The following is a 17,429-nucleotide window of genomic DNA, read 5'->3' on the forward strand; positions in this document are numbered from 1 at the left end:
AAAGTCAGTTATTGAAAAAAAAGTGCATTAATTGACGGTACATATGTATAAACCTACCATTGACAAATCGTTTTAATAAAATACACAAATAAATTCATTCTTACATCACATATTGGTTTCATTTTGAAATATTACAACTGCATACAAATTTAATAGACTGGGTGGGGACATAATGCATCTATCTGTTCCACGTCATTTCTAGCGCCATTTGCAAAACGTCAAGGCGCGCCGCACTAAGCGATTTCCGTATAACAAAAGTGACGGAATTTTAACATTGCTTTGCATAGAATAATATTGCATAAAATACAAATTTTAAAAGAAGCTCTCTCAAATATCAGCTAGAAGTAAAGAATATGGTTACATTTTCGGAGTTTAAATAAAATAAACTTAACAAATATAATCTAATTTCTATTTATTTTTTTGCTTTTTTCACTACGCGAACACTAATACATCACAGGCTTATATACGTCACTCCCTCGAACTAATGCACGCCGATATACGAATAATTTGACGTGGACACGCGCGAGATTGAATAGATCTATACGAAATCGTTAGCTTTATTTATGTTTTCAAATACTTAAATTGTATTAACATACAGGCACACTAAAATAATAATAAATATACTGTGGAACATGTCTTTGGAGACATAAACATGAAAACAAAAAAATCTTAATTTAAAAAAATAAGACAGACAGGTTATCGTTCGGCTACATTCGGCTTTAGCTATAAATGTTTCTTAGGGAGTGATGTTACATAATGCTGTCTCATTCTTTCGAATCTCAAATCAATGATGACAGAACGAGAGGAACCATTATTAAACTGAACACCCGTTAAACCCCTTTTATAAGTAAGTCTGGTAATATTTAAAAAATCTTACACTGTTTTAAGACACAAAATTTATGTTTGTTTGTTACAATAACGCTTTGTGGAGTTTAAAAGCCATTTATAAAATTTAGGTGTGGTGCTATCAGCCATTTTTGCATGTCTAGAATATTTTTTTCCCTGTCATAGAAATATTGCTTTGAGCAAGGAGCGTTTATTTGATGTTATACAAGATTAAACTTTAGAATGTAATATTTACCACTTAAAAATATTACGTAGAGCTGTATTGGAACAGTAGAAGAAACAACTGGATCTGAAATGAAGATCACGAGTTAAGTGACGTGTTTATTTCGGAATCACTAGGAGATTTTTTTGACAATCGGTAAATGTTATGTTTGTTTATCGAATTAATGTATATATTTTTTTTCTTTAATAAAATTCTTGCAATTGCCTTTAGGTTTTATAAGAAGGTTTCATAATTATTTTATAAGCAATCACGTTTTTGTCGTTTAACCAAAACATCGTGAAGAATAATTTTGAATTAAGTCTTCTCTATTGACTAAAATGTATTGGCTGCCGTTGTTTTAGTAACTGGCTTATAAGGAAGCAGTTCTAAGTTAAAACCTCTGTTCAAGCTAGTAAATATCTATTGGGTTTTTCTGTCAATAGTTTCTCAATTGCAGCCAGGAATTTTGGACGCTGTCATTGCTGATTGGGAAAACACATAAACCCGTTGAATACGCCTGAATTTCTTTCCTTCCCATTAGACTAGTGACAGTGGAAAGTGAGGCAATAATAAGTGTTCGTTTGAGTACTGTGATATCTAACTCAGTTGGGACCTGAGTTGGTTCCTTCGTTGAGGTTGGCCACTATCTTATATGACTAAAACTTATATTATAAATGCTAAAGTAACTCTATCTGTCTGTCTGTCTGCCTGTTGCTATTTAATGGCCAAATCATTTAACCGAATGAACTCTTGAACCGCATTGGATTTCACCAGCCCGCATTGGAGCAGCGTGATGGAATATGCTCCAAACCCTCTCCTCAGAGGGAGAGGAGGCCTTATCCCAGCAATGGGAAATTTACAGGCTGTTAATGTAATGTATGTAATGAAATTGAACTCTAAGGGAAGAGGCTACTTTATTGTGCCTAACACCTGAAGAACAACCTCTTAAACACGAGCGCCAGTCAACAGAGTCAACAGCTGGTACACCTTAATTACATAACTGAAAAGATACATTTATTTTTTCGTTTAAATTTACACAAAAAATATTTGTATCAAGATTCAATGTGTATTAATACAATGAGCATTCCTATAAATTCTTATATGGCTTAAATTGAAGTGAATGTCATATCGTCAGTTTGTGAGTTAACGTCTATATGGAGAGCATCTTCAAGCTGCAATCACGTATCGGATGTCGTTTATTGAAATCTCAGCCCCTGTGTACAGAATAATGTAGCAATAGAGACATCAACAATTTTAATAATACTGGATTTTATATTCACACATACTAAACGAAGTAAAATCAACACATAGTAAACGATGTATAAACTACATAACATCGCAATATGAACATCGGGAACGGAGCAGTAATGCTTAAAGCGATTGAAAACGGAGCAGCTATCTAAATTAAATGAAGAATTGTTTTAAATTAATAATAGAGTGTGGTATTAAACTTACAAATATAACCGGCATCACGTATTGTCTTTTTTAAATATATTTTCTCTGATTGATTTTACTCTGTGTCCTAAGATGATTGTCACAGATAGGTTGAGAGGGCGTAAGTTCGTAAAGTTTTACGATCTCATCCGACATGAACCTCTGTAATACATTCCATAACGGGGGGAACTACTGTTACTGCGGTGGACTCCAGCCTATCAAACTATTGCGGCTGATTGAATCTTTGTAACGAGTCAGCGTGATGCGGACTCGTAATACATAAATATATTTTGTGACAAACCAATAGGAATTACAGACAAACTCAGTGTCTAGAAGATATGACTACAGGCACAAGGGACATTACATTTGAGCTCCCAAGCTTGGTGGCGCATTAGGGATTTAACGAATTATTAATATTTATTAAAACGCCAATGTAAATTAGCGGTAGTAACCACTTACCATCACGTGACACGTTTGACAGTATGCCTACCTATAACAATAAAAACATGCATATTATTAATTTTACCGGCAAACAGCAATACTTAGAATGTTTATGTTGCGGTGTGAAGGTTTAGTGAATCAGTGAAATGACGGTACTAAGGATCGCCTATATGAATTAAAAAATAATAATAACCGAATTGTTCAGTTTTGAACCTGTTCAATTTGCAACTACATATGTTGAATGAAAATGCTATATGCTGCTATGTATATTAGAGCCGCTTGGTTGAAATTAGTGTTGCATATCGATAGTCGACTATCGATAGACTATCGATAGTTAAGGTATTAGCGATAGTATTGGTAGTCTATCGATAGTATTGTCACGTCTCTATTACTTTTAACCTAAACTATCGATACTATTAATAGCATCGCTGTTACCAATAGTATTGCTCACGGAGAACTATCGAAAATATCGATAGTATTGATCAAAACGACACTATCGATATCCTGAATAGTTTTCGAGGTCATATCGATAGTCAAACTATCAATAGTTCTGCAAAGCTGGTTGAAATTAGCAACCAGCATTGGGTCATTAACTAGATATTAAATTACATTATATTGAACGTCTTGCTTTTGTCTACACTTGTCTTAAACTATTTGGTGTCGAAGCGGCTTATGTTTTCCTTCCATTATCCTCTGTCATCCGTCATTTATTCTCATCGTTTACTTGCATCTCTTTCTCTTCAGGTATTCTCACTCTCTTCATCCCTCTACGCTCATGCTCATCTCTCTTTCAGTTACCTGTGTCTTCTTGTTTTACATGCCGATGCGGTATACGGTTCCTTTTCACTTTTTCTGTTATTGCGGCTAGTTTCAAAGTTTCCTACTTTTATACCCGTTTCTCGTATCTATCTATCTATCTCTAAAGCATTGCCAATCACAGTGAAATGACAGAGAACCGTATATTAATCGTAATTCGTTTAAGATTCGTAACTCATTTATAGGTAAATCCGAAGAATCTTTCGGGTTTACCTATAAATGGTATATAGCAGGTGGTTAAAACAATGCTGTCTATTTCTTTCAAATGTGAAATTAATGATGGCGAAAAGAGACAAAGCTATATTTAACTAAACATCCACTAAACGATATTTACTAATAAGGCCATTTGAAAATAACATTATATCAGTTTTTATTTACTAAACTTCATCAAAATCACGTTAAGAGTTTCGCTATGTAATAGAATTAAAAAGGGTTCTGATGACCTCTTTCTGTTTTATAAATGTTCTCAGTTAATGAGGCCGAAAGTTTGAATTTTGCAATATTTTATTTAGTAACGTTAACGGCTCGTGAAAGGGTAAGATGAATTACTGACATTTTTGCTTATACCTAAATATTTTATAATGTATAGTGATTATCATTGTCGAGAAAGTCGTAAATTGTAGACATTGACTGCCTCGTTGATCCAGTGACTAGAAGGTCAAATCCGCAGGCCATTAGCGAGGTCTGGATTGAAGCCGCAGGCTTTTCTGTAGAACCATCTAAGTATTAGCCCGGAGTATCGAAGCGGGAAGATTGTACACGCTATAGAAGCATGCACTTCTAACACAAAGTTAACACTTATTTGATAGGGTGAAAGCAATATTATTAACCGCTTAAAATTATTGCTAGTAATTAAATTTCTATTTAAGTATGCAATTTTTTTTTTTTAATAATTATTCATTGAACTAGCTCCAGTTGAATATGATAAGACTATAACTATGACTATTGCAAGTAATATTAGAAAAAATATCGAGCGAAAAAGTAGAAATATAAATTAGAATATAATTAATCCTTCAGTTGATAAGGAATACGTTATCAATAAAAATTACTCGATTATTTTTAAAAAACCCTCGCTACCTAGATTTTAGTTTACATACGAATAAATCCATGTTTATTCATTGGCTTAAAAAGAGTATATTCAATGGTCCAAAACACATTATCCTCGGACGAATTTTGTTTTTAACTTAAGAAATGAAAAACGTATTTTCGATTTTATTACCATTTCATTCAACGCTAATAAAGTCTCGATTTGGATTTTATATTAAAATTCAAAGGGAGATCTCTTTGAATGAAGATTTTCATAGGATACATTAAAATCTGTTTCTGCCGTTTCGTTGTTTGAAAATGATTTAATTCATGAGATATCACGAGTATAATATCTTATAATATTTTCCATATTTTTGTAACAACTTTAACTACATTTTAAAATATACGTTAAAACTAAATATCCAGAAAAATGCTAACATTTATAGGGCCAATGCGATGAGTTCACAATCATTCTTATTTTTAAACATACTTTAAAATACACTTTGAAAATAATTAACACAAATAACACGATCATAAATTTACATTAGATTAGTTAATGTAACAGTTAATTATTACCTAAAATCGTGAAATCGATAAATCCGCATTAACAGTACAGTAAACTAGAAATTATATCAGAAGTCTGACTCACATTTTCAAATTGTGATCACATTAACATCCTTATCCGCATTGATTAATCATCCTTATCATCATAAAGACTTATAACTCGTAACTAACCTCTAACATTCAACCGCTACACGTCTATCTCTTGTTCCAAACGTCATGTCCGTGGGGACGGCAATAACAAGTCCATAAACCGTTTTTACTGCCTTTGTTCAAGTAAATGTATGTAGGTTTTGACTTTTTAAACAATGACCGTATTTTCGCTAAGAAAGACTGATATTTCTAAAGATGTCGTCGAATCGACTAAGAGACGTAATGGGCAAATATTTTTAAGGGAAACGACGTTTTGAATATATTTTCGAAGTGTCCGTAAATCCTGTGAGTATTGCTTGACGGCTGTAATAAATCTGATGAAGCGAAAATATTTCATTAAATTGAGGAAAATGGGGAATTCGTTTGAAATTTTATTTTGCGCCCGCTTTTAATGGATTATCATCTTTGTAACATTCGATATCGGTGGATTGCTAAGAGTTTTATTGTTAACTCTAAACATCACATTCATTGTTTTTAAGTAATATTTATATATAATATCAGTTATGTAGTTATTTATCGATCAGGTGACGTAAGTCGGCTCCTGTTCTTAACCTTCTTAACTTGTTTTTGTACTACCCACTAAATTTTAATTTAATATATTTGCAATAATATCTTGCTTATGATAATGTTATTTTGTGTTATTAATGTTAAGTGTATACAAAATTTGTTGCAAAAAAAACTAACATCAAAGATATATTTAAGATGTTAGTGATCATAAAATAATTATTACATTTCTATAATATATTAAAAGTATAACATATATCTACTGATGACAGGAGGACTGGATAATTTTCTTTTTTTTTTTTATATTAGAGGTGGCAAATGAGCAGGAGGCTCAGATGATCGTAATTGCGAAACAACTTGAAAATGCCACTAGCGTTTATATATACAGTAACTGTTTATTCAATTTTATTTGTATAAAATTAAGGCATTAGTGTTAATAATTGATTATGAAAATTATTATATTAATATTACATCTGTTGGTATTACTAGATTAGTTTACATTATCATGTGACCTCTTTTCTTAATCAAATATTATTATAAATATAATAACGCTACTTAATTTGAATTAAGAATAGTGTATGCTAAGTTTTTTAAGCAATAGATACAAAATAGGAAATAAAAAAAAATACCTCGAAAGACTAGTGATGGACACGTAAATCTTACCAGCGGTTGCAAGTTAAAATCGAGCAATCCTACCAATTGGGTTCTCTGTGTTTAATTTACTTTTATAATTTGAATGTATTGTCAAATCGTTGGAGATTTTTATGCGGTATGTCTCTTAATTGTTGGCTGGCTTATGTGAATAAACTTCACACCTTCGACTTAACATAAGACTTTTATCCAATTTTGAGTCATTTACGGGTTGTTGTAACGATACAGACAAAATGAAATTTATATTTATATATAGACATTGTTATATAACTCTAGTGTTATAAATGAATGTATGTCAATATGCAGACAAATTGGAGTGTGCGGATCCAGTTTTCAAAGAGGCGATTATTCTATTCACGAAACTACTCGCATCACACCTAATTTTGTACTTCAATCTACAATCCACGCTTTAAAATATATAGAGAGGACATTAAAATTTATTTTTTAAATCTAGCATTTACACAAAACGTAACATTACACGGTATTATAATTCGTAGGTGTGTAAAAATGATAATTATTTTCTAACATATAAATAAACATAATATAAACAGCCTGTAAATTTCCCACTGCTGGGCTAAGGCCTCCTCTCCCTTTGAGGAGAAGGTATGGAGCATATTCCTCCACGCTGCTCCAATGCGGGTTGGTGGAATACACATGTGGCAGAATTTCGTTGAAATTAGACACATGCAGGTTTCCTCACGATGTTTTCCTTCACCGCCGAGCACGAGATGAATTATAAACACAAATTAAGCACATGAAAATTCAGTGGTGCCTGCCTGGGTTTGAACCCGAAATCATCGGTTAAGATGCACGCGTTCTAACCACTGGGCCATCTCGGCTCTTATTCTCTACTTATTTTTTATTTAATTTTAGTACTAAAACGATATTCAACTTTAAATCCATTTACAAGCAAGCTTTTGAACCCTCTATTAATGGGTAAATATATGGTATTAATAGGTTGTTAGAGTTACTCGTTGATACGATTTTAAATAAGTGTTATCATATTCCGTAGCATCTAAATTCCGAACTATTGGAACCTTCTTGACTAAATTAAATTTTGATAAAATATTTATTTACTAAATAATTGAGTACTAAGTACATTAATACGAATCTCAACCTAAAATCGCCATGTTTTAACTACGAACGCATCAATATTAGTTCCGCCAATTCTATTCGTTTTAAGCTCTACGTTGAGTATGTCACTGATTGGTATCCTCACCCGTCCACTCCTTGCGTGCACGTTCATGAACCATGACTCCATATTTTAAATTATTTTTCATCCTATATTTCGCGAGTGCTCTAACCAATGGAGAGATCGACAAAACGAAACCATGCTACGCACACCAAGCTAACTTTGACATGCAAAAGGTTTTGGGTACTTGGTATGTTGTGGCTCTCATCCCGAATAGAGGTTTCCCGAAATTAAGACGGATATCATGTTATAAAATGGATGTGAGTGAAACAGATGAGGTAGGAGTTTTTATATATATATATATAGTGTCCCCGTTTGTGTGAACTGCACGCTTGCGTTAATTTCACATAGGTAAGATAACTCATTTGTATTTTATATAACACCTACGTGTTGATTTTGGGTATGTATGGCTTTAACCTTAGATACGTTTATTAGGCTTGAAAAAAAAAACGTATTTTTAAAGGCATGCATATTAAATATTATATTATAAAATTTATTTAAGTATTGTATTTAAATACTAACCTTTATTGTGAGCTGTTTTTACCCTTATTAATTTTTACTCAAATATTTCTTTGTACGTTTATTCATATGTAGATATTATTATTAAAAAATATATTTAGAAAGTTCTTTGCTTTTATTTGATTTACTTGAGGTCAGCGGTAAGCGCAGAAAATTGCACACGAATTAGAAGCCGCGTGGTAGTTCGCTATTATTGCCAACATATTAAAATCACCATGAATTAATTCACACAAATTTATATCGCGCTTTTATACACAAATAACAAGAGAACATTCCAATAAGTAAAACATAGCAGCAGACAGCATATAAGCAGACATATTGCTGGTATCCAGGCTAATAATATACAAATGTCGGCAAACATTGTCCTATGAATAGACTTTGCTCTGAGTACAACCAACTATGTAAGATCCCGCTTATCTAAGATCCCGCATCTTGACATATTTTCTGATGCCTTGCCCAGATTTAAGAATAAAATCTATCAATAAAAAATTCGTCTGTAGTCACATTTTATCACTGTACTGTTACTAAGATATAATTGTTTTATTTTTCATTTGTGGATTTTTATTTATGGTTTTATATATTAGTTTTGTATATTAGGTCTTATGATTTCTCTTTAATATATATATATTTTTTAATTATTACTTAAATTCAACAGGTAGACAATAAGTTTTTTTTTTTTTTTCTTTGTGTGAATATTGTGTATATCTGTAATTGTCACTCATATCAGGTCCTAATTTTTTTCTCCTGTTTTATCTGTTATTTATAAGTGCTGAATATGTGTGATGTTGATGTACCTTTTAAATAAATAAATAATCCTGAATTCCAGATTTTTAATGTATTTCTGCAAGGTATTATGTAGTAAAAACATTAGGCAACATCGTAACGAAATACTTAACAAAAAAAACTATCTTACTATTTGGTTTCGTAATTTGCGAATTGTAACTCCAACTTGTCATGCTTGCGAATGTTTTAATTAATTTGGACTGCCCGTTAAGTGTTCATTCAAATCGTTAGGAGGAGGACGGAAAAAGCATATATTGCGAACTCGGCGTGGAGTTTGTTTAAATAAGCAGCGTGACAGTGGTAATCCATCTATGAAATTTGAAGGATTTCTAATATTTAACAGATGCCCGAGCAATATTTGCTGTAAACTTATAGGTAGTTTAAGGAATATATACTTAGGAAATCAGATATTTATTTTCTTATCTTGCAGCCATCATTATTCACAGTTGTACCAATAGTTTGAGATAGAAGTACATCCAGCAATGGACTGCGATTGGCTGTAATTTAAAGACGATAGTTTTCATAACCATAAATATGTAATTCAAGCAGATCCAATAATGGAGCTAAGAGTTAAAGTAGTTTCTCAATGACTACTAGTAGAACTAAAAAGTTTAGGCTAATTTGTTTAATTTTGACCAATTTCATGTTAAATTTTACTACTTTAAGTTTATGATGTGAATATTTTAATCTTTATAAAGTATATATCTTTTATTTTACACTCCAACATACAAATACTATACAGAGTAGCGTTAATAGTGGATAAACTGTTATTTGAATCTGGGAACATCACGATTTTTATTTATTTTTTATATTCGGAAAGGGACAGGCAAATAGGCCACTTGATGATAAGTTTTTTTTTTTTCCTGATTGATGTATTGTTGTTGGCCCTACTGGTCTTTACAGCATCACCGGGCGTTCGGGCGAGTGCTAGACTCAGCCCTAAAGTTGAGCGCTGGGCTCGAGGTTGACGTTCGTCCTGAGGGTGTCTCCTATGAGATCGCACCTCGGCTCAGAACATTGTCGGTGGGGTGATGATAAGTGGTTACCATCGCCCATTTATATTGGCGCTGTAAGAATTACATCGCCAATGTTTTACCAAACTTGGGAACCAAGATGTTGATCCGTTGTTGCCCTCCAAATCAGAATATAACAACACAAATTATTCCTATATGCCCGCTTTGGTTTGCAAGCCTTAACACCAAGCTATTTATACCAATTTATTTATATAAGATATTATCAATTATTGGACAAAAAAAAACCATTTTCCTTAAATAAACTTACAATAACAATAATAAACAAACAATGTTTTTATTGTTCTTTTTCCTTCTTGTACAAATGTACTAAAATATACTCAGATGTTAATTATTTTTATAAAATTTATTATTTTTATGTTTTCCGTTAATTATAGCACTCCCTGTATATAATAATGAGTGTAAATATACTTGCTTTACTCACGCATTAACAAAAACAACAGGAGCTGTTTATATATTTAAAACAATTGGTCGATATCTATTAAAATTGTATTCGTTTTTTCTTAGGCCGGTCTCAGGTGGCTGATAAGCAGAAAAGTGGACACGCCTAGTCAAGAATTGATACAAAAAATCAAAGGCACTATTGTTCGGCAGCGATATCACTCCGAAAAACCTTTCGATATATGGTCTAGAGCTATTACTGGCATCAATGGTTGCTTCCGCCAACTTTTCTCTTTAGAAACGAACAAAACAAGTCTTGGTAAGTATACACCTCATGATAGAGTTGCGGTTATTGCGGGCATTCTCAAAGACTAGTGTATACTATATTATCATATATTATTTTAAAATTAAAAAAAAAGTCAGTGTGGGCCACGTCTTCCAAGAAGAGGACAAGCTCGAAGTCCAGCGAAGATCTGCTGATGTTCAGTAAAAATATAAAATAACGCCAAAATTTATAAAAGTATAATGTAAAAAAAGGCGTGGATGTTGTAAATTAAATTTAAAAAAAAGACTAGTGCTTAAACCGTTATAGAGCAGAAGTAGTAAGTGCACTAAGATATATTTATAATATAATTTTCCATGCAAAATTATCCCATGGAATGGAGATGCTACACGATCGCAGTGAACAGACGAAGGATGGTTTTACGCACGGAGTTTATCATTTCAAAAATCATTACTCTGATCTATCAATATCAATTAACTATAACCGAAAACCTTGAATCCTACAGCATTATAAACTGGCCATTTTTTATGTCATACTTAGGTGGAATAACATTTGGCTAATCTGATATAAATTTGTCAACACTGTCCATAGATAAGTACTGTAGGAAATATTAATCCTTTATCATATCAAGAATGCGTCACCAATATTAGGATCTATTAGGTTATAACAGGCGATAGAATATTTAATGAGTTGGTGGTAACTAGACAGACTTCTAGAAAGCTCTATAGCCAAGTAACTACTAACAATTAGTTCACAATTTAGGAAAATTGTATCTTTGTAACATTTCTCTCATGTTTAACACTTACCATATCTCTTACAAAACTTCTTTCACCAAATCTTGTCTGTAAGAGATTGCTATAAGTGATAAGACCTTTTTTCAGGTTAGAGAACTCATATATAACTTTACAGTTCACTTGTACAATGAGCAATACCTATAACTTATATACAAAGTTGGTTTCAATGGTAGAGTCTGTGGCAGTTTATGTCCACAGTGACCCAAAAAAGGATATATAAATATGTATGCTCAATGAATATTTAAGCATCATTAAATTTAAATTTTAAATATAGAATAATATTAACTAATTTATTCATATACATTTGGGAAAATGTTCCCTTGCAAACGATTTTAGTTCCTTTTTAAAAGTCCTTTTTAAAGCCATAATTGCACACGTTTTTGTAGTTTTTTTTTTTTGTTACTCTCGTGTGATTAGTTGTAAATATGTTTTGCAATAAAGTATTTAATATTTAAAGCATCACTTATAAAGAAATAAAAGAGAGAAAATTAAAGAAATTTTTTAAACTTTTTTTTTAATTATATTTTTAAAAATTACAGCCGATGCAGAAAACTTGGTGACATACATGCAGCTCCACATTATGGACACTAACGATGGTGCCGGTCCCTACTTGGTTCAAATCATGTGGGGGAAATTGATATCTGCCGTAATTTACCGACGAGAGGAAGTGAGTTTTATATGAATACGCTTGTATATTATACGTACTTGCCCCAGCTTGGTACACATATATTTTTGATATGATATTGTTTAGCATATAATCTCGTGAACAAGACATTCGTAGATAATGTCGAAATATCGAGCTCCACCAAATAAAAATAAAAAACATGGTAAATATCCCGTTTTTAAATACTGATAGTAATAAAAATAACCATGTTAATTTAAAATCTTATATATAAACAAAGTTTAAAACTATCATGACAAATTGTAGTACGTCAAGTGTGGTGGTCGAAATCTCTTTAAGGGATAAGAATGATTGTTATATTTTTTTGTTATAATTATCTAGTACATAGAATAAGAGTTTTAAAAGTCTGGTCTTTTAAGATTTGAATTATATATTTTCGAACGAGTAGTATATTTTTGACAATCAATAAGCAAAGGATTGGTGCACATCCATGCATTGAATTGTTAATAAACCGAAGTTTGAAATATCGAACTACTGACAACTTTTGATAGAAAAATTTAATAACTTTGTATTGCCTCGACCGATATGAAGCCAAGATCACAGGACTTACAGCCTCATAAGCTAATAAGTTCATACTACCATATCAGAGTTCAGAGTATCAAACCCGGACTGGACTTTCAATCAATGCACTATAAAACTCAAAGTACATGTTTACATTACAGGGTGTTTCTATGGAACGTCTTGAGCCGATTCATGATTTCCTGAGCGATTTAAAAGGTTACCAGTTGCAACCATTGATTTGTACGAAACTTGAAAAGGAATTAGAGCCACCAGCATTTCAACGACCCTAATAAATAAATAAGATTTTTTTTATATAAAATAAGAATTTAAAGATAGTTATAATTATATATGTATATTAAATCGAACATAATAATCATGTAATGAACACGTGATAATCGTTTTAATTTCGATCTAAATAAGTTGAAGTAACGCATGTATGGTTAGTTTTTTAATTTATATTAGTTTCTGTTTCTAATAACTTCGTATCCAATAAAATTATTAGACTATATCTACATTTTGCATAAAAAACTGTTTTTATTTTACGATTTCCTGAATTTTCAATTGTTTTTAATGATATGATAAATGCATTTTTTTTTCTTTTAATAGTATACGAGTTACTGATTTTTGTCAAAGTTTTTCAAACAGCAGTGCGATTCTGTTAGAAATCACTTCGTATCTCACTCGTGAAATGTTGAAAACAGACGCCTATACGTCATTTTGATAAGCTTATCCTATAAATTTTATATTTTTTACAGGCAATGTCGCATATCATATTCTGATATTATACTCTCGTATTATATACGTGAGTTCCAAGTTTTTTCTTACAGAGTAGCTCTACCGCTTAAATTTCGTATTAGAGAAAGAAAAACTTCGAAAAAACTGTCACAGTCCACAGTCACTCAAGAGCGAATATGTATCTGCATTACAGTACACTTTATTACACAACTGTTTACGAATCTTTAGGTCGCTTAATAAACACTTTTTCAATTTACATAATAAGTGATATACTATTTTATTGCTATTATTGATTCATTTTTGATGATGAAGATCGCCTCTCGATGCTAGAACAGAGCGCTGAATAAACGCTGAATTAGAAATTATCAGGTCTTAAAGAAAACCATTTATTTTAAAGGTACGGTGCTAACATACTGCATCTTGAAACTATAAAAGTAATTTAAAATCCAATATTTATACTAGTTTTAACTTAACATCGCAGTAGATTCCAATAAAAAGTTAATTTATATCAAACGTCCGTTTTTAACAAAGTGTTTTCCGTCACGCTACCATAAGCACGATACACGTTTTCAAAGCAACCAATAAAACAAATGCTACATGATTACATCCGAGACTAATAAATATAAAGGTTTAGTTATTTCGTTTCGTTTGAAATTGATGAAAATATTTGATATAACTTTATTGGGCGCGCAAAATGTCAAGGCCACTTATGAGTGCAACGTATATCTATGCTTAAATATTTTAATTAAGAGCTTTTATATTAATAATCACAAGGGAAGACGTTTTTAAGAGTAAGCATCCAGAATTTCCAACTGCAGCACGCCTTTATGCACTATGAGGTCTGTTACAATATGATGATAAATATGATAAATATTTATTAGTCGGAAACAAGTACCGAAGAAGTTTCCGCAACAGAATTGTCTACGTTATGTGTAGTCGACTTCATACAACTACACAGTTTTATATCTACATAATGATATTAAGACATGATCCACTAACACATTCAAATAAATTGTTCTGGGAAAACATGTGTGTGATCCAATGTCTTCTGATTAAATATATTACTTGGCGGTACGAATCCGTGCAAGCACGTCCACTTTGGTACCACCCAATCATTACATATTCTACCATCAAACTGAAATTTATCTTAGTTTTGTTGTGTTCCGGTTTGAAGATTTAGTAAGCCCGTGTAACATCTGAAAGGAACAGAATATCTTAGTTCACAAGATTGGTGACGCATTGGGGATGCAAGGAATTGTTAATTTTTCTTACATTGCCAATGTTTTTGGACGTTGGTGACCAACAAGCGCCACTTCCCATTCGTCGACCACTAATTTACACCAAAGCTCCCGCTTCTCCACCTTCTAAGCCCAGTCAAATCACAATACCCTCTTTACATCCTCGGTCCATTTAATTGAAGGCCTTGCCGATTCGGGTTTGTCTGTATTATATAGTATCTATAATTTATCTATACTTTTATTGACTTGACTCCACTTTTAATAATAAGTATTTTTATTGTTTTTAAACTGCAACATTTTTTTATACACAGATAGTTTGTTTAGTTTTTTTGCTTCTGCTCCTTACATAAGTAGGATTTGTTTTCGTATTCATCAAAAATAGAGCAATAAAAAGGGTATTCCATCAAACAAATACAAACGCTTGGCATAAACGATACAGATTGAACACCCTTACGATGCAAGCTCAGCGCCCGTCACGCCTGTAAACGTTCACAGGGTGATGTTTAAAATATATGTTCAATGTAATTTTCATTTTAAGATATTAAACTTAAAATATTAAACCAAAACTAACATGTTATAACTTCGTCGAAGACAATGCAATCTGTCTTTTGATACATAACAACTGTGTAATAATCTTACCTGTCAAAAATATAACTTTCTAGTTCAATCTAAAAAGAACATGGTCCTATCAATTGCAATTATTTTCCATTATTTCATGAATGTTTAGAAAAAAATATGTTTTTTAAAATAGTTTATATAAAATATTTCTTGTTTTTTATCTACATAAGAGTTGAGTACATAAAATAGTACGGAACATATATGTACAAAAATTAACTATTATTTTATTATTTGTGTCATATTTTAGAAACTATCTAAGTAACGATTATTCTTGTAATTCCAATACCTTTGCCTAAAATTTCATTTATTTTTGCTTATATTTGAAAGAGGATTTAAGTAATGTTTCTAAACGGCCCTAAATTTTATATAAAAAACATTGTCAAACAGACTTATTTTTATATAACATTTTTACATTAGTTTTACATTAGTTTACATAAAGGAAATGATAGCTTGAGTAATGTACATAAATAGAATTATACGGTAACAGAAACTATGTACTCAGCTTACATTAGATGTACAATTTTTTAGAACACTCTGTATCTAGTTACATTTTATTCCAATGCATCGTAACTAGACATGTCCAGGGCGAAATCAATCACAGTCCTGCGAGTGACACCTGGGGCCAAATCTGTCTATTCACTCCTAAACAAATACATATATGTCCAAAAACAAATCTATCTACATATATTATGTATAATAAGGTGCCCATAAATGTATATGAATCACGAATAAATTATGCGCAGAATATTCTGCAGAGTCTTATATATTAATAGCGTAAGCCGATTTTGTCCCAGTTCCAGATTAAGGGACGATAGCTGCACGTAGAAGATCGGTTATGTTATTTTGAAGAGCTCCCGCCGTAAATGTACAGAAAAATAAAGAGGATTCTTGATTGCAATTTATTAAATTGTTATTAATTAATTTTACAGAGCGGAGTTACTGGCCACGTAGAGAGCGGTGATATGGCTGTATAAAAAAAAAAAAAACAAATGAAAATCGTGCGAACAGACGTCGTCAGCTTACAATTAAATTAAATACAAAATTATAAAAATCTGTTGAATAAACGAGAAGTTTCGCGTGAGACCCACTAGTACTAATATATTTTACAATATAATACAAATATACCATTATATAAAAAAGCGAGCGAGCCTTAGAGTAGTATAAGCAACATTAACATGATATCCTCAGAAAATGTGACGGCCGACTCTAGCACCGTGCACGCTTATTGGTTAAATTGAATAGCGCGTGCATCCCTGGTTTCCTGTTACATACATCCGTCCCTTTTCACGAAATCACTCCCATACTGCAAAAAAGCAAGGAGAAATAAATTACACGTCAACAAAATATACAAAGATCGATAAAATACAGCCAATTTTTACAAATATTAAGATAATATATTTAGAAGGAGAGATTTTGATGAAACTTTGGTTATGTTTTTCAGCCTTTGTTGTTGCACAACAATGGCTCCTAGTCCAGAAAAATAAGGTATTTTTTTCGTATGTTGCCCTTCAGAATAAATGTTTTATGTGCAATCCGGGACTGACAGTTGAAATATATTTAAAAATATCTCTATTACAAGGACAGCATTTGTCTTGTTTAGGTAACAGGTAACTTAAAATATACGACTGACCGAAATAGCGTAACCGCTCCAGAACTTTTAATAGGTATTTAAACAAATCTCATCTCATCCTTTAACCCGTGACGAAATTACGTAAGTCCTTTAGCAGTAAAATCGCTCATAAAGACCATTTTATAATGGGATCGTAAAACCGACTTCAATTGGATAAGGGCGGGCCCTAGAGGCACTTTTTATAATTTTACGATTTGAGTCACTTTATCGTTAGTCAAGCGATAAATGGCACTTTGGACACCTGTGCAACGGTAAGAAATATAATCAGTTGATTGTATTATTTTAATACTGCTAAACAGAACTGATCCTTTCAGTTTAGAAATAAGGCCTATAAAACAAAAACTATGAAGACGGTCGAAGATTTTTGGCAGAAATTAAATATAGCTTAGACCAATTTTAATGAAATTT

The 17,429-nt window shown here is 31.9% G+C and overlaps 1 protein-coding gene across 2 annotated transcripts; it reads left to right on the forward strand.

Annotated features, from left to right (window-relative positions):
• The first annotated feature begins 7,840 nt into the window (after positions 1-7,840).
• Positions 7,841-13,254, forward strand: LOC113401684 (uncharacterized). Of its 2 annotated transcripts, none has more exons than XM_026641695.2 (4): positions 7,841-8,104; positions 10,667-10,859; positions 12,157-12,284; positions 12,962-13,254. In XM_026641695.2, the coding sequence occupies exons 1-4, from the start codon at positions 7,886-7,888 to the stop codon at positions 13,088-13,090; spliced, it is 669 nt and encodes a 222-aa protein (XP_026497480.2). In that variant the 5' UTR covers positions 7,841-7,885; the 3' UTR covers positions 13,091-13,254. The 2 variants fall into 2 exon arrangements, with proteins under 2 accessions (XP_026497480.2, XP_026497481.2); XM_026641696.2 differs by having other exon boundaries at positions 7,841-8,086.
• Positions 13,255-17,429: the final 4,175 nt, after the last annotated feature.

This window comes from Vanessa tameamea, chromosome 20 (genome assembly GCF_037043105.1).
Source record: "Vanessa tameamea isolate UH-Manoa-2023 chromosome 20, ilVanTame1 primary haplotype, whole genome shotgun sequence".
Taxonomy (NCBI): Eukaryota; Metazoa; Arthropoda; class Insecta; order Lepidoptera; family Nymphalidae; genus Vanessa; species Vanessa tameamea.